General features: G+C 30.3%; 1 protein-coding gene and 3 pseudogenes across 1 annotated transcript; all 4 read right to left on the bottom strand.

Moving 5' to 3' along the window:
* Window positions 1-2,048: 2,048 nt before the first annotated feature.
* Window positions 2,049-10,391, bottom strand: LOC149886429 (uncharacterized). The gene is made up of 3 exons (XM_090092970.1): window positions 10,268-10,391; window positions 6,603-6,863; window positions 2,049-3,938 (listed from the first exon to the last, which is right to left on the bottom strand). The coding sequence occupies exons 2-3, from the start codon at window positions 6,850-6,852 to the stop codon at window positions 2,128-2,130; spliced, it is 2,061 nt and encodes a 686-aa protein (XP_089949096.1). The 5' UTR covers window positions 6,853-6,863; window positions 10,268-10,391; the 3' UTR covers window positions 2,049-2,127.
* A 1,788-nt stretch (window positions 10,392-12,179) lies between these two features.
* Window positions 12,180-13,681, bottom strand: LOC145184615 (uncharacterized; annotated as a pseudogene).
* A 487-nt stretch (window positions 13,682-14,168) lies between these two features.
* On the bottom strand, window positions 14,169-15,936 carry LOC145190870 (uncharacterized; annotated as a pseudogene).
* A 3,587-nt stretch (window positions 15,937-19,523) lies between these two features.
* LOC149886428 (uncharacterized) lies at window positions 19,524-20,089 on the bottom strand (annotated as a pseudogene).
* Window positions 20,090-26,173: the final 6,084 nt, after the last annotated feature.

Below are 26,173 nucleotides of genomic sequence, written 5' to 3'. Positions count from 1 at the left end.
ATATTTTGTACCTTAGTATCAAAATAATTACTTTAATTGTCTGATTTTTTTAGAAATCATTTCATTTCTTTCAAGTCATTAAAACTTTTTTTCATAGTCTAGTTTTTCTTTCAAAACTCTATTTATTTTCTTTAATATTTCTGTAAAAAGCCTTATAAAATGTACATCGTTCACCGCTAAGAGCTCCGATCGCCGCCATCTTGGGAGGCCAATTTTGGCTTCAATTTTTTTTGAAAAAGGCAATTGAATACGCTATCCAGTTATATTTTGAGATCAGTGTACCAGTCTCTAATTGCGGATGTTAAGTAAACCAACTAAAAGTTACGTCATCGTCATTAGCTAGAACCCAGACCAGCCGGTACTCTAGCTGCCAGAGCTAAAGATCCAGCAGCCGGTACCGTAGCCACTGCGTTTCGATAAATGTTTATATTAACTGCCATGTCAAAATGGGTTACTATAAATAGGTAAATCGATTTTCAGTTTTTATGTGGTGTTTTACTTTTGTTTTTTTTTTTTGTTGTTGTAATTATAGTATCATAATTCCATTTTTTTTTCTTTAGGATTTACGATTGACGCATTTATACGATTTATAAAAAAAACCTGATTACCTTTTATTGTAAATTTTGGTCAGTTAAAATGATATAAATGTATGCAATTAGTTCAATTTTTTTTTTAATTTTCTCTATTTTAAGCCTAATAATTCGCTATATGTAATTTAGGGAATCTTTTTTAATGGGTGGTGAATATTGTAGTTTAGCGCATTTTTCAAATATCGAGTTACTTAAATTTTATAAGGCTTTTAACTAATTAATTAGCTTAGTTTGCATTTGCAACACTTTTGAGGAAAGAAAAAATTCTTATATATGTTAAATTCTTCTAAATATTAAAAAGAAAAAATTGTTATACACGTAAATCATTGTTTTACATTTCATTATTCTGGTAAAAGGTCTTCATCAAAAACTTGACTACTCTTAATAAAAATAACAATTCTCCTGACCACCATTAAGGCAAAAACGGGGAAGGGAGGTCCTTTATTAGTGTCAAAATATTTAAGAGAATTAAATTTCGAGTAACAAATGGAATTTTTAGTAAATGGTAGTAAATTACCGTTTGCTAAAAGCTATTGAAACAGAGGACATATATATAAAAGTGGTCAGATTAGTGCCGTATATAGTAATGGTCAGTTATTTTTAATAAATTTATTTGGTTGTGTGCATTTAATGTTTTAAAGACAATTTCCTGTTTTAAAGAAAAATGCATCAAGGGGATACCAAAAAATTAATAAATCATGTATAACTTACGTTCGCTTAATATTAATTTTATCAGTTAAAGTTCATGTTATAAAAAATATAACAAGAATATTGCTTTACTTTTTCGTCTATTTAAAGCATGATAAAGTGTTATTATTTTGTATTAGTAACTAAAAACATATTGTGTTGAACTTAGTATCGAGGAAAATGGTTCTGCCTTACACTGATATGATCTATGTTAGTTGTAAATTACTCAATGTTAAAAACTTTTTATTTTAATTTTACAGATGGTTCAATTTTTTCAATTTGAATGCGTTTTTCTTAAAGGGTATCAGTTAAGGTTTCGCAACTTTAAATAGTGGAAAACAGCCACAATAAATTAAGTGACAGACCGACCATAACCCGTGTTACGCGTTGCTTTTTGCTAGTTTTGATAAGTAACACCAATATTTAATTATAAAACAAAAACCATAAGTTGCCTAAGACAAGAAAAATATACGTCTTGATTAAGAGCTGCATTATTACTTATAAACAGTCTATTTTTTAAAAAGAACCTTCCCTAATTTTTAACTTTTAAAAAGCTATTTGCTGGACTGGCTCTAATATTATATTGCATAGGGTTAATAAGACTAAAAAAACCCCCTTTGACATTTCCTACTGAAAAATGATAACTCAGAAAGAAACCAAGCAAATATTGCTGTTTAGTGGTACAATCCTGGGATGTAGCTATCCTAATAATTAACCGAAGTTTATATTGCAAATCAATCAATAATTATTTAGAAGAAAATTTAACTAATGTAATTACAAATGATATATTTGGAAAATTCGGATAGCATATACATAACAAACATGATTAAATGCTTTCAAACGTCTTCCTTTAAGGATATTTTAACGCCATTTCTCGACATTTTTCGATCCAGTATTTAGTGTTTATTGTTACCTCATGTCTCTCCCCCAAAACCTCTTTTTCCGCCTTTTCTAGATCTCTCCAAATTTCTTCTGCATTATCATATTGTTTTTTTTCAAACAAGCACATTGCAATCCAAAATGTGGTTTTTAACGTATCCTCATGCAATTCACCTAACACTTCTTTTCGTAATTTTTCAACATCTTTCCATAATTTTTGAGCGCAATCAAACTGCTTTCTTTCAAAAAAACAACTTGCGATCCAAAACTTTGTCATTAATGAATCCTTATGCTTTGACCCTAAATGTTCTACTTGCTTACTTTCAACATCACACCAGATTTTTTCAGCTTTTTGTATTTGTTTTTTTCCGAACTGGCACCTTCCAATCCAATACTTAGTAAATAGTGTATCTTCATGAGTTTTCCCTAACACATCTTTTCGCATATTTTTAACGTACCTTAACGCTTTTTCTGCGTTATCGAACTGCTCTTTTTTAAATAAACACATGGCAATTTGGTATTTGGCATGAATAGTGTCTGGATGCCTCTCTCCTAAAACTGTTTTTCGTTTATTTTCTGCATCTTTCCATCCTATTTCTTCATAATCAAGAGCTTTTTTTTCAAATGAAGATTTCGCAATCTCAAATCCTATTGGTGTGGTGTTTGTTTGTTTTTCTCCATGCTCATCATTTAGTATTTTATCTATGCATTTGTATTTTTTTCTTTCACTCATACACCTTGCAATCCAATATTTAGTATTTATTGTGTCCTCACTATTATCTCCTAAAAGTGCTCTTTGCTTACTTTCAATCTCGTTTAACAATTTTTCTGCAATATCGAACTGGCTTTTCTCAAAAAAGCAACGTGCAATCCAATATTTTGTATTCATAGTATCAGCATGATACTCGCCTAAAACTTTTCTTCGCAAACCTTCAACATCGTTTAACAATTTTGCTGCGTCATCATATTGTTTTTTATCAAATAGACACCTTCCAAGCCAGTGTTTAGTTTTTATCACGTTAGGATGATTCTCTCCTAAAACTATTGTTTGCATTGTATTTATATCTTTCCACGCCTTTTCTGCATCGTTGCATAGATTTTTTTCGTATAAACATCTTCCAATCCAGAATTTTGTCATTATTGTACTTTGATGATTTTCGCCCAAAACCTCTTTTCGCTTACTCTCTAAATCTTTCAAAATTTGTTCTGAGTTATCAAACTGTTTTTCTTTAAATAAACACCTTGCAATCCAGTATTTAGTCATAATTGTCTCCTTATGTTTCTCTCCCAAATGCTCTTTCTGCATCTTTTCTATCTCTCTGAACGAATTTTCTGCATTACTGTATTGCTCTTTTTTATAAACGCACCTAGCAATCCAAGATTTGGTTCGAACTGTATTATGGTGCAATTCTCCTAAAATTTCTTTTTGCATTTTTTCTACTATTTTCCACAATTCTTCTGCTTCATCGAACTGATTTTTTTTATATAAACATCTTGCAATCCAAAACTTACTTTTTGTAATATCAAAATGATTCTCTCCTAAAGTTTCTTTTTGATTACGTTCTATTTCCCTCAATATTTTTTGTGTGCTGTCATACTGCTTTTCTTTAAACAACCTTTTGGCAAACTGATAATCAGCGTTTAAAGAATTTTCCTGCTTTTCTTCCAAATTTTCTGAAATGGCACGATGAATAGTTTTTGGATATTTGGTTGGGATAATCTCACTATAACGCTTACTAATTTTCAATCTACTTTCGAGGAACTCTTTTTTACCAGAGAAACCTAAACGAAACATCGGAAATAATGAATTTAAACATGGCATTACAAATTACTTTTCATAAATACAGAAAATTGCTAATTGGTTGAAACACCAAACTCATTTTATATTGGTAATGAAATTAAGAATGGTTTTCTTTTAAGTTCTCCATTGTAATAGAACAGATTTAGCTATTTTGAAAGTTACCAAAAATGTATTAGTTTTCAATATAATTGAAAATGGAGAGCCTCATAGAAATATTTTTTAAGTAAAAAATTTATATATACAGTTAACCAAAAAAAAAGGTTTAACGATTACAAATAACTCTTTTATTTAAATATTGCATCTAAAAAATTTCTTTTTGAGCTCTGTAAAGCATAAAGATTCTAAAAAAGAAATGAAAAGGGAAATGGCATAAGTTGCTCTCACTTTATAGTGCTAGATGGAATTCACAGAGAATCATGCATTGGTAGCATTTTTCTCTTATTCAGAACTGGAGAAATAAGTTTAAAAGTACTGGTTTTATAGCAATTACATGGTGAAAGAAAATTTTTTTAAAACAGCATTACACATGCAATCAGCTGTATGCTGCTGTCTCAAGACTGAACTTTCCTAAGGCTTCCGGATGTTTTTCCACCAACTAAATGCAGGAACAAATAGTACTTAAGATTCTTTACTCCAATATTATTGCGGAGCGATCTGCAGTGATTACAGAAGAGCTATTTAGCACTCTTAAAACTGACAAATATCTTGAGAGAAAGTTTATAACTTGTAATTCAGGAATTTAAACCCTATTTCATCAGTTACCGTCCGCTACAAGATCAGCTTTTGTAATAAGTGACTTGTAATTAGTCATATACTCTTATGATGGTTCAATATTGTAAAACACCTTATATATGTAGGAGTTTTATGGATATCTTTTGGAGATATAAACTGTTTACGTATTTGACGAAGTTGTTAGATAAGAGAATGATACTGGCGATTGTTGTTGAATCGCTGTAAGCAGCGTCTTTGAAATTTCGAACTGTTAAAGTAAAGAATGATTTGAGGTTGTTAAAAGTAAGTGCCGGTTTAAATCAAAATAATGCAACTAAAGTAAATATCACCACTGCAACCAACTCCTAAAACTTTGTTAGAACTAACCCAAATGACTAGCTTCAAAAATGGCAGTAGTTCAATGCGATGGGAAGCCAATAGGTCTATAGAAGGCAGTGGATACAAATGAGTGAAAAACCAGTAATTTTTGATTTGCGCAAATAAAATCTTTAGCTAAATGCAGATGCTAATAAATGAACAGTAAAGTGTATAATAATTTACCTCATATTACGGTAATATTTATATAAAGTAAAATGTCTAAAGCAGGGAGCATTTCAGAAAGTATTTTTTAAAATATGGTTTAAAAAGTGAAGATGTTAAAATGGTTAACATTACTGTAGTTGAGAGGCAAGTAGCTGTGCTCAGTCCATACTCCTATATTACGACGAAGGAAGAGTAAAAACAGATGCCAACTTTTTAGCTTTATGAGCTCCTATCCAAGTTGGAAGAGGCTCAACGAAACTGATAATGGACAAATTTATGTATACAAAAGTATGGTAAGGTCGAATGTTATATTACGTGATGTTAACGTAGCTAAGGCATGGAAGCTTAATAAACACAATTTGTTTAAAAACTCCGTTAATGTCCTTTACTTGACTTCTGATGTTTTGATGGAGAAGTTAAAGCTGAAATTAAATGCGTCAAGTGATTTTTAATATGGCAAAAAGTGAACATTTACTGAATATTGATGAACAATTACAGTTTGAAAATTTACATTGAGTTTATACTGTTAAAATTATTAAGCCAACTCATAAACAAAAATATATAGTTGGTGGATGTAGGTTTTTGAACTTGACAACTCTGCAAACTATGTTTGAATCACATTGATGAACAAAAAATTGATTAAAAAAACATACAAGTCGGCCAGATACTTTGGTTAGAAAAATTCACACTTCAGAAAAACTTAATACTTTACTTGGAAGCGGTTCTCGACTGCAACAAAGGAGATTATACGGAAGCTAATTTGAGAAGGCGAAACATGTCAATTTATGAATCAAGCATTAATTGTGTGGATGAAAAAAAGTTAGAAGCCGTTAAAACTTGGAATCGCTCAGACTTAATTATTACTCGTTGTATTTATGATCATTACTAGATCTTGATTAAATATTGTCCTTTAAAATTCATACCGTGGTTTCACCGCCGTACTTACAGGAAAGTGTCCGTGGCAAAATGGCTTTTTTTGGAAAAGTTTTCATGACCACAACTCTTAAAAGTGTCTTAACAATTTTATCAAACGTGCGGTGTAAGTGTTTTCTAATCCCGCAAATTAAAAATCCGGTATCTTTTTTAGCATAAGCCAAGAAACCTGTAAATTGGAAAATACAACTAAAAAACTAAGAAGCTAATACAACTATGGCAATGAGAGAAGCATGTAAGTAAACTGAAAAATATTAAGTCAAGGTGGATTGAGTTGTAATTGGTAGATGGATGTAGGAGGTGGGTAATTTGTTCTGAGGGGTAAAACTTTTTGTTGAGAGATAAAAGCGTCCTTTTCCGTTGCCTTCTCAGTGTTTTTATGTGTAATTAATTTTGATATGTGTAATTAACTTTACTATGTAACTTTAAAAAGTTTTTAAACATAGAAGTTTACTGACTACTTATCTGAATCTCTTTCCAAACATCTTCTCTGCCTAACATCAATAATGACTTTTTGATGATGGTCATAAAGTCGGAAGTGTTCTGCTTCACCAATTCATCTAGAAATTCTTCCATTTTTAGTTGATCCGTGTGAGTCTTCCGATCAATTGAGTTTATTGCAGTTGCAGTTGCACCTGTGATTTGAGCAAATGCTTTCCACTCTGAAGCAATTGAATTAACTAAAACATTTTTTTTTTCCAGATCCATTAAGGCTTCACCTAAATTGAATAAAATTGGCTGTACGTACCTTTTTGTCAATTTCTTACCTCTATTACTTTTTTATGTATGTATGTATGTATGTATGTATGTATGTATGTATGTATGTATGTATGTATGTATGTATGTATGTATGTATGTATGTATGTATGTATGTATGTATGTATGTATGTATGTATGTATGTATGTATGTATGTATGTATGTATGTATGTATGTATGTATGTATGTATGTATGTATGTATGTATGTATGTATGTATGTATGTATGTATGTATGTATGTATGTATGTATGTATGTATGTATGTATGCATGTATGTATGTATGCATGTATGTATGTATGTATGTATGTATGTATGTATGTATGTATGTATGTATGTATGTATGTATGTATGTATGTATGTATGTATGTATGTATGTATGTATGTATGTATGTATGTATGTATGTATGTATGTATGTATGTATGTATGTATGTATGTATGTATGTATGTATGTATGTATGTATGTATGTATGTATGTATGTATGTATGTATGTATGTATGTATGTATGTATGTATGTATGTATGTATGTATGTATGTATGTATGTATGTATGTATGTATGTATGTATGTATGTATGTATGTGTATGTATGTATATATGTATGTATGTATGCTCAAAGATGACTACGGGTTTTAATCTACTTTTATTTTTAACAAAGCAACGCACAACTTTATATTTTTAAAATGGTATATAAGTTATATTCTCGAGCGGTACAAGTATGGCTGCATTCATAGGTGTCGAGTTCACGGGGGCTACAGGGGTTCCCCCCCTCCTAGGAAATTTATACTAATAATATATTATCACGGATTATCATGAGGGCGAGAGTATCTATTCGTCCCCGAGATAATCCGTGATAATATATTATTAGTATAAATTTCCTGGGGGGTGGGGGGGGGGGGGTACTGCCCGTGTTGCCCCCGTAAACTCGGCGCCTATAGCTGTATTTTGCATTCTATTTGAACATTCATGACCCCCTTAGAACTTTAGAGTCATTTCTGGAATGCTCTGGATGTTTTTTAGAAATCTCTGGAACTTTCTAGCATTTTCTGGAGTCTTCTAAAAGTTTATGGTAATTAGCAAATTTTACAGTATGTAAGCTGTCTGATAAAGCAACGCTTACAATATCCATTGCTGTTTTTCAGAAATAACTCTAAGTGTTATTTTCATTTATAATGTCATTTAAGAATAGTCCTTCCATTTATAATGTCATTTAAGAATTCCATTTATAATCTCATTTAAGAATAGTCACTTCTCTAAGAAGTTAGTTGATTTGGACAAAATATTTGGTACGACTTCTGCAGTCACATAAGAAAAGAAAAACTGTTCCACTTTAAATTTTTCGAAATTAACAGCAGGATAATCTCAAAATCCAAGTTGTTGGTCACTATCTGTTCTGGGAGCAATCTGTTATATTTAAACACGAACGCATAAAGCAAACTGAGAAAAAAGTAAAAAGGTTATGGAAAAAAAACTAACTTTCTCAAGTTTATCAATTCATATTACATACTAAAAACAAGGAGTCATTAAATAGCGTTTTTGACATCAGAAAAAAAAGATTGTGGATTATTGAGAATTTAGTGAAGACTAAAGTTTGTAAAATCTTTTGAAAGAGAAAGTCTAGTTTATAATTGAAAAGGCTGTGAGTTCAAAAACTATTCATCAATCAAAAGAATAAAAATGTCCTTGAATCTTACTGTAACAAGAGCAGCAGCAACAGCAACAACGTTAACTTCTGAATAAGAGACTGAGACAGAATACCAACAGTCTGAAAATTCTGAAGAACACTCCATAAGTTCAAGTAAAATGTCTAAAGTGCCATCACAAACAGCAGCTATCAACACAGAATGAGAAAAGCAACTATTGTTCTCTAGAACTGAAAACACAATATCTTTATCTAGTTAGATAAGCTGCTGGAACTGCTTTATAAGGAAAACGAAACTTTTCGACCCATCTTGAAATTCATTATGTAGTTTAATGCAAAATCATATAGGGCCATAGACAATAGCTATGCAACTAAATAGTTCCGTTATGATTTTGAAGCAACTGTCTGTGATGTATACCAAAGCATGATAAGGTCAGCTTTTGTGAACTATATAGCACTATATTACATTACATTACTTGATTGGTTGCATTCAAAAATGGCTCACACCAAGTCTGGTTTGTCAATTACACATGAATGTAATTCATTCATGTGTAATTGACAAAGCAGACTTTGCAGTGGTCTTTCAAGAAGCCATATCATGAAGAATTAAAACAAACTTGCCAATGTTGCGATTTCTACTTGTGTTCTAATTAACCGATGAAATCCATTTCCTTTAATGCTAATTTTTAGAATCCTGACACCCGCACTGATTTATGTCAGAAATCAGTCTGGGTGTAAGGTATACATCAAGCAAGTTTTATAAAAATTGATCTTTATTTTTAAATGATGCAAATAATTTTTTTTCAAAGGAGCTTTTTTCAAAGTCAAGTTTAAGCCCACTAGATCCACATTGCAGCAGATATCAATTCATGGAATTTTTATTATGATATATATCTGCTATTTGATAAGAAATGTCTTTTGCTAAACATGTGGTTTAAAGCACTACATATCTGTATAATGCTACTTTACGAACTAACTACATTAAAAGCTGCGACTTCAAAAAGAAACTATAAATTGATTTAAACGCGCACTGCAGAAGTTTCTTTTAAAAAATATTGAACCTCGCAAAATCGGGAATAAAAAAATGTAGTTATTTGTCTTTTACTTCATAGAAAGCTCTAAACATTCGCAAAACTCTGCATACCAATTAATAAAATGCAATTAACTTGAAGTAACGAAAAATTATTGTAATTAAGCATCATTTAAAGTTAGCAACACTTTAAGTACACTTCATTTACACATTGTTAATAGAGAAACAAAAATGGCATTCTTTTTCTATTTTCTTAAAAAAATCAACCACTATATACATATATATATATATATATATATATATATATATATATATATATATATATATATATATATATATATATATATATCTGTGTGTGTGTGTGTGCGTGTGTGTGCGTGTGTGTGTATGTGTAGTCATGCCGCTCAAATAGACTTTGCTACAGGTCTAGTTAAATTTAGTTTAAAAATAAATTTAACACCCGATGCGTTAAATGAAAGGTTTTTTTTTAAATGGAGTTTGTTTTTCATAAACAGTAGTAATTGATTTTTTTTCAAAACAGTTGTAATTAACAAAAATGGAAAATAAACAAGAACTTTGGCCCCCTTGTTTGTGGGGCAAATTTGAATTTGTAAATTATAAAAGAAAACAATGAAAAAAAGTAATGCAATTAACCAAAATAAAATGCGGAAGCTGTATAGAAACCATATAACTTACCGTTTTAATTTCCCAAGAGTCTAAGGAGAACTTGTTAGTTTAAAGAAATATCTTTTTGTTTACTGTAATATCAGTTTAGTTGAAATCAAGACAACCACAAAACTAAGAATAAAATCTGGTTTACTTTGTATGGTAATCACACTAATCACACGAAAGTGAAAGTAGATTATATTGTCAGAAAAAGATAATCGGTGTTACAATTGTTTTATGTTGTTGTAGTAATCTTATATTAGTTTATAATTAGCTGAAGGTACTTTGAAATCTTATATATATATATATATATATCTAAATAATCATATTTTTCGCAGCGTTGTACGGATTTGAAAAAAATTGCATTTTTTCGGCCCGCTCAATTATAAAACCTTCTCTCCTTTTTTTCTTATTACTAAAATGTCGAGTTTGAAGCGCACTACTAACACAAAGTCCTCACACAGCTGCTATCTAATACCATATAATGGAGTTGATGACTGATATTTTGTTGTTGTAGCTTTTAGACCCCTGAACGTTATCATCTTCAATAATTCTATGACCAATTTTAAAATCTACTGTTTACGCTTTAGTGCATTTGTGAGATGTTGGGAAAGAAGGAATAAGTTACCTGAAAAAGTTTTACCATTTTACTATGAAATTCTGTGAACAAAAAAGTTTTTTAAAACAAACAATGTTAGCTAAGCTCGATATATGTTTGTTTCCATTTTAAAGGGTGATTTTTTTGCTGGTATCTTTTTGGCAACACTGGTTTTGACAGATTACGCGCGCATTGTGTCTTGTGTCATTGTTAAACTTGCTCAGTTTGGTCTATAACTTAACCATGAAACGACTTACGAACAAACAACGCAAGTTATTGACTTTTACTCTCGAAACTCATGCTTGGTTAAGAGAGTGCATTGTGCACTTTTTCCAATTTATGGGCAGTTTTGTCGGCCTTCTGAATGAGCTATTCGGAAGCTTGTGACTAAATTTCGAACCCAGTTTACTTTATTGGACAATAAACCACCAATACGCATACTAAGAGCGAAGACCGAAGAAAATATTGCGGCTGTATCCGCCAGTGTTTGTGATGACCGTGAAATTTCGATTCGCCGCCTTTCGCAGCAATCGAGCCTCTGATACTTCACTACGCGGAAAACTTTGCGAAAGGATTTGAGTGTAAAAATTTCTAAGATACAACTGGTGCAAGAATTGAAGCCACTCGACCTCCCACATCGTTTAACATTTTGTGAATGGGCGCTGGCAAAGTTGGAGGAAGATCCACACTTTTATCGAAAAATTGTGCTCAGCAACAAAACTCATTTCTGGTTGAATGGATACGTTAACAGGCAAAATTGCCGCATCTAGAGTGAAGACCAGCCAGAAGAATTGCAAAAGCTACCAATGCATCCTGAATAAGTAACTGTTTGGTGTGGATAATGGGCCGATGACATTATCGGGTCGTACTTCTTCAAAGACGACAGTGGCCGGAACGTTACTGTGAATGGCGAGCGCTACCGTGCGATAATTGCAAACTTTTTTTTGTCCAAAATGGAAGAGCTGAATTTGGCTGACATGTGGTTTTAACAAAACGCTGCCACATGCCACACAGTACACGAAACAATCACCCAATTGCACGGTTGGTACCCAAAAACCCAAACCCAAAAACCCACCCAAAAACCCACCCAAAAACCCACCCAAAAAACCAAGAGCAAAAACCCACCAAAAAACCAACTTGTTGGGTTTTTGGCCGCAAGTTTTTTATTTATAACTTTTTCGTTCATAAATTAGTTTGCATTTAACACAATAGGTTAGAAACTGCTCAACAATTATCCTAATGATAATGAAAAAAGGAGTTTAGTATTATAAATTTCATAAATAAGACATTTTTATTTCCCCTTGGAACAGCAATATTTAAATTTAAAAATTTAAAACAAAATCATCAAAGAATTTCGTCATGAGCAATTGTGCATCTTGATCTTAATTGTCTGTAAATTCGTACAAGCGTTTCAGCTTTTTCAATTCCTAAGCGATTTCTAATTTTGCTCCAAATCATGAAAAAGGATGAGAAAAATCTTTCTTTGGATCCAGAACTAGATGGGCAAGTGTGCAACTGCCGTAAAAACCTTGCAAAATTTACAGGTATTTTTGAAGACATAGACTCCTATAACTCTCCACCAATTTGTTGCTGATGTTTTGCTTTTTACACTATCATTTAATAAATATGTAGGAAAACAAATAGCATATTTTAGTTTAAATCCACAGTAACCAGGCATAAATTCAGGATAGATTTCATTCAACCATTCCTCAGCTTCTTCTTCTTGACTTCTATTCAATGTTCTTCCTAAGTAAATATTGAATATATTATCATATAAGTATAATATATCATTATATAAGTAAGGGTATAAGATTAGTAAATTTAAACAAAAATTTTATTTTCAGGGAACTCTATTATTTGTTTAAATTTGATCACATTCAATTTTTTAATTTTTTTACAATTTTATAATATATGATATACCTTCATATTTTGGATCTGTTAAATTAGCCAAAAAATGACATGGAATGATTGCTTTCTTAAACCTCTCTAAAAGATCATCTTTGTACAGAGCCAATTTTTTATCATGTATGAGGCTTTTTCAAATCTCAACTGCTTCAGACAACATTGAATCATCTGGCTACAACTACAGCAAACAAAATAACTTAGATTATAATTATGTAAATAAAGTTAATGGTGCCAGAAATATGTAGTTTTGATATATTTACTATATTCAAGTTTAATACATCTAGCAAATAACTAAATAAACTAGATTATAAACCTTATCTAATGCAGCACCAATAATTTTTAGTTGTGCTTGTAACTTAATTGCTTCTCTCTGTATTGACAGATTTTCAATTAATCCATAATGGATACTATGAGCAATTATGGGATCATTACTGGCTGTACTCCAACCATCTTGAATTAGGGTAACAGCGCAATCATCAGCAAGATCACTTTTCATTGAATTGATTACTTCTTTATTTACCTTTACTAAGAGTTCTGAAGATATCTGTTTTCTATTTGGTGGCTTGTATCCATGTCTTATTTTTTCAATTAGTTTGGTAAATTCAAGATTATCTACTACAATGAATGGTATATTTGCTGAAAAGAAAAACCTTGCGACTTGCAAATCTAGTTCATCCTTCTGATTACTTGTTGTTGTAGCAACAAATTTAGAAATGGATGTTTGTCGTTGCAAGTTCACTGGATTTAAATGAAAAATTGAAGAATAAGAAGCATCACTAATAAAGCTGAAACAAACTCGTTCTTCATCTTCCGACTGGTTAGAGTTATTTGATGCTTTCTTTGCAATAACTACATTTTACTCTATTTGGTTGATCACCTAATATGGTCACTTCATTCCATTCATTAGCCTTATTTCTTTCTCCTGAATGATACTTTGGCATGTTGAAGGATATGTAATCTATTTATACGTTATATTTAATTAAAATTTTAAAATAATATCTCTATTCAAAATTATATTAATATTTGAAAAAAATGTAATGTAGGGGAGAGTTGCCTTAATTGGAACACTTTAGGAAAAAATATTTATTAACCAAAGATGGCTTAACTATGAAAACATTTATGAATTAAATAATATAGATATACAACCCTACTATGCTTTTATTAATGATTCGACTCTATTGATCGCACCCTTATTGGATATAAACTTTGATTTTTCGAGGCACCATTTTGTTCCAATAAAGGCAACTGGTCTCCTTGAATGGAACAAATATATTCTTTAATTAGAACAGTTCTAATATTTGAATAAATTACAGCTATAAAACTTATGGCTCAAAGGAAAAATTAATTGATTAGCTTTAATAAAAGATATTTAAAAGATATAATAACAAATAAAAATTACAACAAATATTTAATCCTTTTTTTGCAATTCATAAGTCTTTTTTTCTTGCAGCTTCTGCACTTGGGATGGTAGTGGTGATATGTGGTGTGCTGTGGTGGCGATGGTGATTTTATTTGATGTGCTCAATTTCATTTGGTCCATGGTGATTGAGTCAAGTGCTACTTTGCTTTCCTGTGGTTTTTGCAATAGTTTGGCAGTTATTGGATTTAGTGTGAGCTTTTTTTTTGTAGATTTTTTAATTTGTTTGGAAGCTATTTGATTTAGTGTGTGCTTTTGATTTCTTGGTGTAATTTCTAGAGCACGTCTATATGGGGAGCTTGTAAGATCAGCCGCCTGAGTTGTTCGTGATCTTCTTTTTTTGTTTTTTACTTCAAGTGAAACCACTGGCAAAAGAGACAAAGCTGAAACTGAAACATGACATTTTAATTTTTTTTCACTTGATTTATCTGTAGATAGTTTTGTCATCCCATCTATACTTTCAGGTGACTGAAGATTGTTTGAAGGACCAACATCAGTAAATGAAGAGGCTGTAAAATCAGAATCAGTGAATACATTTATGTCCAAAGGCCACAACCCACTAGCCTGAAATCCTTTCATAGCAATTCTCAATGATGCTGCCTGACTATATGCGTCACCAAATAATTCTGCAACTTGCCAAGTTGTTACTGTTTGTGATATATGTGACCGCATCCGTTTTCGCATAGCTTCATCATAGTATGTACCAAGTGGTCCGAAGAACGCAACGTCTAATGGTTGCAGTCTGTGTGTAGTATGGGGAGGTAGTGATACCATACGCACTCCAGCATTTCGTGCTAGATATATCGCTGCCAAATTTTTTGAATGTGTAACATGACCATCAAGTATCAACAAAACTTTTGATTGTTTTGAAGGTTTAACAACTTTAATGAAATGATTGAGCCAATCTAAAAAACCTTCATTTGACATCCATCCTTTCTCTTGAGTACTAAATACAGTTCCTAGAGGTGCACCATTTGTTATTTCTGGCTTCATTCTTTCGCGTTTATATATTAACATTGGTGGAACATAAAATCCTGCTGCAGATACACAAACTACAGCTGTTACTGAATTTCCTCGTTCACTACTAGTCATAATTCCAACTCGTTTTTTGCCCCTTGCACTAATAATTTTTATCTGACCATCTTGTACTGTTGATAAACTAGTTTCATCCATATTATAAAGTCTGTCTGGAGTTAACTTTTCTTCCATGTATAACTTTGAAAGTAAATTAAAGAAAGATTGCACTCGCTCTTTATTAAAACCTTGTGCACGTGCAATTGATGTTGATTCAGGCCCACAAAGCGACAGTTGTGGGTGCCTTTGCATAAATGCATAATACCACTTTTTTCCTGCCATTCGTGTTTGTTTGTTAAAATTATGTGTGATGTTGTTAGCTTCCGCAATATCAAATGCTAGACGACGAAGATCATCAATCCTTAATCCAAAGTACATCGATTCTAATAATAAACAGTGATCAGCTAGTTCTGTTTCAATTTCATTAGGTAAAGTGGTAAGTCGACCATGAAATTTCACATTTGCAACAGCAACTTTGTTTTTTTCATTTATATGCCTTGACAAAGTTGCTTTTGGAATACAAAATTCATAAGCGGCTTCATTTAAGCTGATTTCTCCTTGTTTTATTGCTTCAACAGCCTTTTTCAAGTTTTCTACTTTCCATTTTCCATATTTTCGTGGTGTTTGCATCTAAAATAAAAGCAAATTACTATGAAGATACATAAGGAGAGTTTTATAATCTTATTACAGGCTTATTTTTTCATATATTTATTTGTTATTGATATATGATTAAGTTAATTATATACTCATTATATAATCATTATTTTTCATCATTTTTGTTTAGTTAATCATTAACTATATAAATCAAAATCTATATAAACTATATAAAGTTTGCAACTTTATATATTAACTTCTATATACAGTAAAAAACTTATGCTGGGTATATACTTTATGTTGTCTTACAAGTTTATCCGTTAAATAGAAATGTATAACTTTTGTAAAACTTTTACATTTTATTTTTTACTAAAAGATAAAAGAAAAATCATTTCATACTTTAAAGCAAGACTAAATTCCAATTCCAAAAAAGCAACAAATGTCTAACAATAATACTATGTCTATAAAAGAAATTCGCTTTAAAAAATATTATACAGTCGGACAAATGAAATTTTCTGATAATTCGGACGTCAAGTAGCGTGTTATGAGATGACATCGTTTCAATTAGGGCAACTTTTGAAGTTCCATTCTGGGCAACATAGGACCATGGTGTTGTAGCAAAATATTTACATACAAGTAACAACTTACGATATAAGCTCTTAATATCACATAGACTTGAAACCTTTAAATTTAAAATTTTAAAAAAATTATCATCAAACTCAATATCGTTAAGCTTCTGTAATAGTTTAAATGCAACGATAAAATTAGATCGCAAAAATTTTTTTCTTTAAAAAAAAGTAACTTTATTCACATACGTGCAGTTTTTAAGTTTAAATACTAGAAGTTTCAAAAAATAAAGAAAATTATTTTCTTTACAAGAAAAAATATTCATGAAAGTAGAATAAGTTCCAGTTTCTAAATAAAGCTAAGTGTTCCAATTAAGGAGCTGTTCCAATTTCGGCAACTCTCCCCTAATTACTAACTTAGCTATTGAATAAGTCAACATATCTGTAAAAATGAAAATAGCTTTTAGATAACTATAAGTTTATCTAACTTTGTCAATAAAGGTTTGTATCAAATTAGAGATTTGGTTTTAGCAAAAACCCAAAAACCCAAAAACCAAAAACCCAAAAACCCAACAAAAACCCAGTTGGGTAGGGTTTTTGTTCAAAAACCCGGGTTTTTGCCAACCCTGCCAAATTGAGAGACGAATTCGGTGAACAGTTCATCTCACGTTGGGGCCCGTCAGTTGTAATCCCAGATCGTATGATTTAACGCATTTAGACTATATCTTGTGGGGCCATGTTAACGCTAATGTCTAAAGCGATAAACCAGCAACGATTGACGCCCTGGAAGCCAATATTGAAGCATTTATTTGTGAGATATCGGCCAATATTTCGGAGAGAGTGTGCCAAAATTGGATCTTACGCATTGGCCATCTAAAGAAGAGCCGCGGCCAACATTTACATAAAATAATCTTTAAACATTAATTCATATCGACCGTTCTATCGATTCAAATTAAGATTTTATTAATTTTTTTAATTTTTTGTGTTTTTTTTTTGAAAATCAAACCCTATACCTCTTAAAAAATCACCCCTTACAATAAAACAAAAGTCATCTCAATTTTATAAAGCTAGGAATCTTTTGAAAAATAAGATGACTTTTGAAAAAAGTCTAACAAATTTAAGTTTACTTTTTTAACCATTAAAAGAGTTTTAAAACAGACAATAAATACAAAATCTTCTAATAGCGTCCATCTAATAAACTGATCTCAAAATATAACTGCATAACATATACGGGAAATGTTTAGAAGTCAGTTTTTGCCTCTAAGATGGTGGCAAAGTTAACGAACGGCAATATGAAAATTAAAAAGTTAATGATAATCAAGTTTTATATCTTATGCTCAAATATTGTTAAATATATGTTTCAAATAAAAGTCTATTCCTTTATTTATCATAAGATTTTTTTCATAAAGAAAACGGAATATTACATATATACATTTTTCTATATTTTTCAATATCAAATATAAATAATTTTTAATTTAAGAAAACATATTCTAACAATGACTTGTTGTATATCAACTTTCTGTTTTTCATATTTAGAATAATCATGATAAAATAAAACACTAATTCTCAGTGCAACTTAGTACGTGTTTTAGTTTTAGTTTGTTCTAATTTAGTTTGTTTAATAGTGGTGAAGAAAAAGTATTTTTTTGCTTGTGCAGAAATCTCGAATTTTAAATAATTAGCATTTGCCATATAATTTATGCACATTTTAGTTCTTAACTACCCAATGCTGTGCGCTAGAAGGTAAATAACACAACCGCATGGTAGGTAGTTGAGTTTCTTTTTAAAATGAAGTATTTTTTATCAATTAGTTTTTCAGATAGGTGCAATAAAGTTATAATATAGCATATCATATAATAAAAATATTTTTTTAATATACATCATATCATATAATAAAAATAGTTTCTATTATATATCATATCATATCATAAAAATATTTTTTATTATACACCATATATTATATTTATTATATATATACCATATTTTATTATATACCTTATGATATTATATACCATATTTTATTATATACCAAAAAATATTTTTCAATAGCTATTGAATAGAATAAGTTTTGTTAAGGTGGTCCACCCCAATTAGTGGCGTACCTAGGGTAAATAGCGCCTGGGGCAAACACCGATCTCGCGCCCCTCTTCCCCCACATAAAGTGCTTAATTACAATTTTTTAATAAATGATGACACAAACTTTATTTTATATAATATATTTATTTTATATGATATATTATTTCTTAATTTATTTTATATAATTCTCGCTTATTGTATCGCAACCAAGCCTCTTTTGCGCCCCTTTCAGGCTGGCGCCCATGGCACGTGCCCTGCCTGCCCTACCCTAGATACGCCACTGACCCCAATGCAAATTAATTTCTTTAATATTGACTTTATATTTTTCAAATTAGTCTATGTTGTTTTTTAGTAAAAAAGAGAATTAAAAAAAAGAAGAAAGTCTTACAATTTGCCTGAGTTATTCAACATTTTCCCTGTTTTGGTGTGTTTTTAAAAAAAGAGATTTCTCAGGAAGTATATGACCCTTTTTAATGCACTTTGGTATTTCAGATACTAACATGTTGACTCAGGTATCCTAGCAGTTTTATCTATTTATTAGATAAAACTGCTAGGATACCTGATAAAACAAGGAACCATTATGGCAATCCCTGTAACTTGTGAATATTTCACAAGTTACAGGCATTGCCATAATGGTTCCTTGTTTTATCGTGAAGGTCTCACTATTTGATGTCAAAAACACAAACTTAAAAAAAAGCAAAAAAAAAATATTCTGCTACCAGTCCTTTTCAAATATATTTTAAACAGACTGGGAAAATATCAAAGAAAAAGAATAAACCTGTCAGGAGATATCTTTTTCTAACTTTATTTGATTCGCTAAAAAGCTAATGTAGAGAAAATCACAAAACAAAAATAAAATTTTTATTTAAAAAGCTCCAGATTTATAAAATGATAAAGGTTCTTCTTCTGCTTCTTTATCTAAGAACCCTTTTTTAATTCCTCTTAATTTTTGCTTTTTAACTTTGCATTTTTTGGTGGATTTAAATTTCCTTTTGATATATATAATGCATCATGTAATTTAGAAGCATCAATCATAAACCTCCCAGTGTTAACACCTTAAATTTTAAACACTTCTAAAACTCCTTGAAAACCATAATTAAACGAAATAATAGCTGAATTTAAAGATAGTTCTACAGACCTTTTACTAACATATGTATCTTTTGGGCATCTTTTCCAAATAACACTATTCAAACTTTCATTATTATTCTGTGTTTGACCATGAAGACGCTTTTTTAGTAAACCTTTATTAGATAGATATTTTAATATAGGAATTAAAAGTCTGTGAATAGCAAACGGAAGGGTCAATTTCTTTTGATATTTAAATAAGTAAGTTTATCAGACTTCCACAAGCACCAGCTTATTTTTGTTCTTGGACAAAATTGTTGGTGGATGTTTTCATCCTCAACGTCAGGTTCATGAAAAAGCACTGCTCATACGGGTTTCTGCATGTAGTAGAGATTGTCAACATTTTGTCGTATGGTTATGCCATAATAGTTTTGAAACAAATTTATTGCTTTGTCTGTGAGGTTACCTTTGCCACTGAGACTAATTTGACCAAGTTTAATATCAATAAGTGTTTTGCCTTTTAGACTTTGGCATAAGTTACGAAGACGAGTTCCCATTCGTTTTTGAACGTGACCAACACATTCTAGTTTCTCAATACTTATATTGCCATAAGGTTTTGAGAAAACAACATCAGTAAATGAAGAGGTATCACCATCCCCAATATATAAAGTGTACCTTGAATTATTATTCATTATCGATCGAGAAAAATATATCACCGTCCCACATGATTCCCTTGCTCCAGATGATTTTTCATGATAAGCATCACATACATGATTTAAACTCTAATGAAGATATCCAGGATTAAGGTTTTTCGTTTTCCAGAACAAACAACCTCTGCATTTTTTTTAAAGAACAATTGCATCTAAGCGCTATCCATTCCCTTTTGAAATTATGGCGATTGATTTACACGCTTTTGCCAGGTACCATCAATAGATACCTGACAATTTATAGGTTCATTATGATAAACAAAAACACAGAGATTCATTATGGTCTCGAATGAAGCTCTAGTAGTACTTTGAATAGCGACAGTCTCATATGCTTTGTATAATTTGTTAGCCAAATAGTTAAAGGTTTTTGGCTTCATAGGAGGTGGCATATTCATCAATGCTGCTAAAGTACCCAAAGATTCATTACCTTAGACAAGTTCTCTAAAAACTACGATTGAATTAAAACTTACAGCTGCAACAAGGTTTCTGGGGAGGTTAAGATTTTTTTATAACTTTGAGGAGATGTATTGTATTTGAGATAAATTCACATGTATCACATAATAACTGTAACTCGTATGAGAACCCATTTTTGTTTTGTAAATTGTTTTTCATTAACAACTTTCCATCATTTAAACAACACTCTTTACATATACAATTATAAAACATTGTTTTTAAAACTTTAAAGTTTATTATAATATTGTAATTATCCTCGTTAAGCTCATTTTCTACATCGTTAAAGTCAACATTTTGTTGCAACTTTTTTTCACTTGCACTTCCTTTTTTGTTTTGGTTAAAACTATGAATGCTTTGATTCCTAACATGTTGGTTGCCTCAAAATACTATTTTTTAAAATATATTTAGTAGATCTTGGCATTTTTGCTTAAAACTTACAACTTTGACTACTATTTAAAATACAATTTTAAATGTCTATACTGCTGTTGTCACTTTCTATATCACTTTACAGTAAATGCACATCGCGATAGGCTTTTAAAATGTAGCCGAAGTTATCAAAAACTCATGTAAGACTAAACAGTTTTATTTTTGTTATATATTTATTGATTCTTGAGATGCTAATTTTAAAATACTCTTTGAAAAATGGTTGCTATAGGCGTTGTTAGGTAAATAAAATATATCTGTTCTATTTAAGAGATCAACTAGACCTTCTAATATTCAACTAAAAAAAGTGCTCAAATTATGTTCTACAATGACTGAAATTTAAAAAAATCACTTAAAAAAAAAAATCAAAAAAATGTAAAAAGTACGTTTTGAATTGGGGTGGACCACCTTAATTGCTTCCTAAGCTTTTTTCCAGTTAGTTTGTCAGTTTGTTCTTTACCCAGGTGATAAAGTCTCATTTTTGCATAGTTTTCTGAAACAAGTTTAATCAGTGAAAATAAATGGTTATTAATGATTGCAAATTCAAACATGAGAAGTTTGTTCATTAAATATTTCTATATTCAAAATTTTATTAACAGATTATGATTTTTTTCAAATTAATAGTTTCTTTAATTGTCTAATTATTTTTAAATCATTTCATTTCTGTAAACTTTTTAAAAATTTATTTCATAGTCCAGTTTTTTTTTCAAAACTGTTTAATTATTTTCTTTAATATTTCTGTAAAGCTTTATAAAATTTCGGTCACCTCAAAGAGCTTTGATCGCCGCTATCTTGGGAGGCCAATTTTGGCTTCAATTTTGTTTATAAAAAGACAAGAGAATACGCTATTCAACTAAATTTCGAGATCGGTGATTTGATTCCATCCAGCCGGCAAAAAACGTAATCAAAACGTTGCTTATTAGTTACGCGCTAATGTTGCAATTTAACGTTTTAAAAACGTTGATACATCGTTATTAAACAAACTGCTTTAATTACAGCTGTTTAACTGAATTATATATGATTTAACTATCATATTTGATTTCCATATCACTTATAATTCAATTCTATACCATATATGAATCCTTAAAAGCATATCTCCATGGAATTAATGCACTATGTTTTTTTACCTTTTTTACTTTTCTATATTATAAATTGTATTAAGAGTTTATAAATATATAATGAAATTGTAAAGGTAAGTTTTTTGCCATAAGTTTAAATAAATGTCAACAAGTCTATATACGAGATTATGAAAATCAACTATATTCTTTTGGTTTTTTAACCAAACAATACTAACTGCAAAATGACTTATTAACTAAAAAACAGTTGTTTTTTTAAAAAAAACCGGTTATATAAAATTGTTGACAACTGTTTTGTAACCATTTTTTTAAACTATAATAAGACGCTATTTTTTGAATGCTGTTTCACTTGTCGCAAATAGCCCCTGTTGGCGGTATATGTATGTCATCCTTTTACATTAGATGTCTCAACAAAATGATCTAAAGATTTATTGTAGAATAAGCAAAGAAGAGACCTTTAACCTCTAACTTTTTTATTATACAACTAATTTATGTGCAAGTATTTTTATCCCAATCTTTTTATTTCAAATTCTTAACCAGGTAATTCAAAAGCATGAAGACAAGTTTAACAATTTTTTTGAAGGTATTGTACCAAATGAATAATTGGAGAAAAAAAAAGTTTTTTGACATTAGTGCATGATACAGTATTTATGAACAAAATAATTTATCATGGAAAGAATAAGTTTGACAGTTTTTAAGCTGTTTCAAACAGGAAAAACTCCTTGAGAGATTTTTAAGACTTTAAAGCCTTGAATTTACCGATCTGGTGTCTATAATATCTTAAAACGCCCCAGAGAAACTGGACCTGCTCTTCTAAAGAAGGAACCAACCCGAATCGAAAAACCAGAACACACAGCATTTTCAAGAACACTAGAGAAAAAATCAGCATTTAAAGTTTTTCACTGCAACTGCAAGTTTGACAACCAGAAGGTGTCAAAACCGTTTAACTTTAATTGTGTTCCGAATGTAAAAGTGAAATGGTGTCAAATTCAGACATGATAAACGTTATTTCGCGGAAACTAAAGAAATAATGCTGATTGTAAAATAAAAACAAGGTCATCTCGTACTCGAAAAAGCAGCTCTATCGCATTCAAACCGCCTTGTTTTTGAATCGAAACACCATAAACATCTTTTCAAAAAAAATGAGGTTAAATAACCGTTTGTTTTTTTTACATTTACATTTACTTTAAGCATCAAAGTTTGATTTTGTTTTTGATGTTTTTGGTTTTCTTTTGGGTCCGCTATTTAAACAAAAAAAGGTGCTGACAGGAGCAATATTTTTAAACCAGTCAAAAAATTCAATAGTTATAGAGTCTGTGTATTAACTCATTTTATAAGACATTGTTACAATGCATTTATTGCTATACAGAAAGCTAACCGTGCTGAACGGAATTTAGATTTCTGGTTCCCAAATAAAAGTAAAAACTTTTAAAATTATTTTATCAAATTTTTTTCAATTTCATTATTTTAAGTGGTAATGGGGTAAAAAACATCCTTCTGGTTAGCAGTGCATAGCTAGATTATGGAGTCTTTTGATTATGCTTAAGAGAGCTATATTTTTACATTTAATCTAAGCAAATGTCAGGCTAGCAAATATGTTAAAATTTATCCGGATTTTCCTTTACCGTCTACACCAGTGCCATATTGTGAAAGAAATGTTTCAAGTGTTCAAAGAATAAATCATGAAGAATTGTTTCTTTTTCTAAATACGGATTTTTTATTTTAGTGATGCAAATGTTTGAATAAAAATTCGTGCATTCCTTCTTACTGATTTTATTTCTTAGACAGTTTTACGAAGAGTTTGAAAACTTTCACAAGAGATAACTTTCCTCCTCTTCAACTCATTTTCTGATTCGTTACAAAAAGTTCAAAAAAATTGCTTTCGTGTTTAAAGTTTACCTGACCAGTTGAAGGAATTTGAAAATTCTGATCGGAATCGTATTTTTTTTTTTTTTTTATTGTAAACTACAATTTTTAGAGAAAATATAACGAATGCTCGAGGTGAAATAAGAGATAAGTTGGGACTCAACTTTGTCACTTACAGTTTAAGTTTGATTTAGGGAGAAAAGGTTTAACTTTGAATAAACAAATCAAAAACAACTTTACAAACTTATAAATATATGTTTTGCTTCTATCCGTATGTAATGAACCTCTAATAAACCATCAAAGTTTTTACGAAAGTGATCATTTTCGTTTTTCTATAAAATGGTTTAGAACTGTGTGCATGAAATTCTTTTCTTCACATATTAAAAGTTTTAATTAAAAAAAAAAAAATGTTTTGAAAAATATTTCTGTTCTGGAAAAATTTTATTGGAATTTGATTTTTACACTAAAATATGACAAAATTAGATGTGAAAGGGAAAGAAGAAATGTTTAAGGAGGATCGGAGCATTTCTCAAGAGTTCAAAAAGCATTTCTTGTTGACAAATGTTTGCTTTATGTTTAAATATAAATCAACTGTTAAATATAATCTAGTTTCATTCGAGAGCGGTGCTGTATGCCAAACATTTTTTTTATAAAGTATAGAAGATAAGTTTTAAAAATGCGTTTTATAAATACGTTTTATAAATTAATGTCTAAACTTTAACACGTTTTTTGATTTGCATGAAGTTTTTTGTAAAAGAGACTAAGACAGACACCTCCGTTACATACCAAGAGCGCTTTGTAAAGTTGAGCTTCCTGAAATTTTTTTTAAATGTCAGTTATTGCTAAATTTAAATAAAAAAACATTGATTTTATTAAAAACGTTTTTTTGGACAATTTTTTAATTTTTAAGAAAAGCGTTTAAGATGTTTAACTTCTCTTTTTTTCAAAATGCAAGTTGTAGTGTTTACATTGTTCTTCCACTGAGGTCCTCTTGTTTCGTTATTTTAAACCCTTTCACCGCCGGCATCTCAAAGAGGAGACAGCAGTTTGGTTGGATTTTTTCATTAATAAAACCGGATTAAAGGGTTAAGAATGTAATTTGCTGCATAGCTAGTATTTTGTATTAAAAGTGTGCAAATAAAAAATATATAGTGAATTAAAGTTGCGTATATTTTTTATAAAAATTTATCATACTAAAAAATATATCTCTATATATTGGTTTCAATAAAATCCGCTCGCTGGCGGTGAAAGGGTTAAAAACAAATTTTTGTTAAAATTAAGTGTTTAAAAGTTGTTTAAAATCGCTTGTTGATATCACTCACCGAGAATGATCTTTTGAATCGAACTTTTTTTAGTAACATCCACAATCTGATGGTTTTTCATCTATTATTCCAACGCTTTCCTCTTAACGCAGGTTTTGAATAGAAATGAGTAAAGTCTCATTTAAAACTAAGTTTAGATTATGAGGATTGCAGTATACGTACTCTATGAGAGGACAATTAGTTTGGATTTTTGTTTGTCGATTATCTAAAATATTACGTTTTTAAAAAACAGAGAAACACGATATGCTGATGCTATACCTTAAACTTATAAATAGGCATTAAGCAACGATATTGCTATAAGTTGTAAAAATATATCTTACAAAAAAAATAAAATGTTACATCTAATAAAGCCCCTGCGTTGCTGCGCCACTGACTTGATATAACTGTATTTAGCTCGTATAAGCATCATTCATTAGGAAATCGAGAAAAAGTAGTGGGGTATTTTGGCTTGTAAATCAACTCGCATGCCTCTTCGTGGTGATGAAATATTTGATGCCATCGTTACAGACCTTAAATAAAAGTTATTATTCGAACTTATTTTTAAGTAATTTTGTTCATTAGCTAAAATTTATCTCTGTATCTTTTAAGCTTTAATTAAATCTCTCTATCCTTTTGGCTTTTCACATAAAACCTCTAGGTTTACTCTTCCCGTATCATTTCTATTTTTTTTTTTTTTTACTATCCGTCTTTCATCGGGTGATGCATAAGTTATCAGACAAACATTGATTCCATTTTTCTAGCAAATTAAACAAACATGTGGTAAGTTTTAAGCGATAAATGTTTTGTAGATTTTT

This window comes from Hydra viridissima, unplaced genomic scaffold (genome assembly GCF_058129835.1).
Source record: "Hydra viridissima isolate aposymbiotic clone 2 unplaced genomic scaffold, HvirCarnegie_v1 scaffold_7, whole genome shotgun sequence".
Lineage (NCBI taxonomy): Eukaryota > Metazoa > Cnidaria > Hydrozoa > Anthoathecata > Hydridae > Hydra > Hydra viridissima.
This window is presented reverse-complemented; position numbering and strand designations above follow the sequence as displayed.

Coding starts and splice junctions, on each gene's coding strand:
- LOC149886429 (XM_090092970.1), bottom strand. CDS start 6,852: ATGGATCTGGAAAAAAAAAATGTTTTAGTTAATTCAATTGCTTCAGAG. Junction 3,939..6,602: donor GAAAGAGATTCAGATAAGTA/GTCAGTAAACTT, acceptor TGTTTCGTTTAG/GTTTCTCTGGTAAAAAAGAG.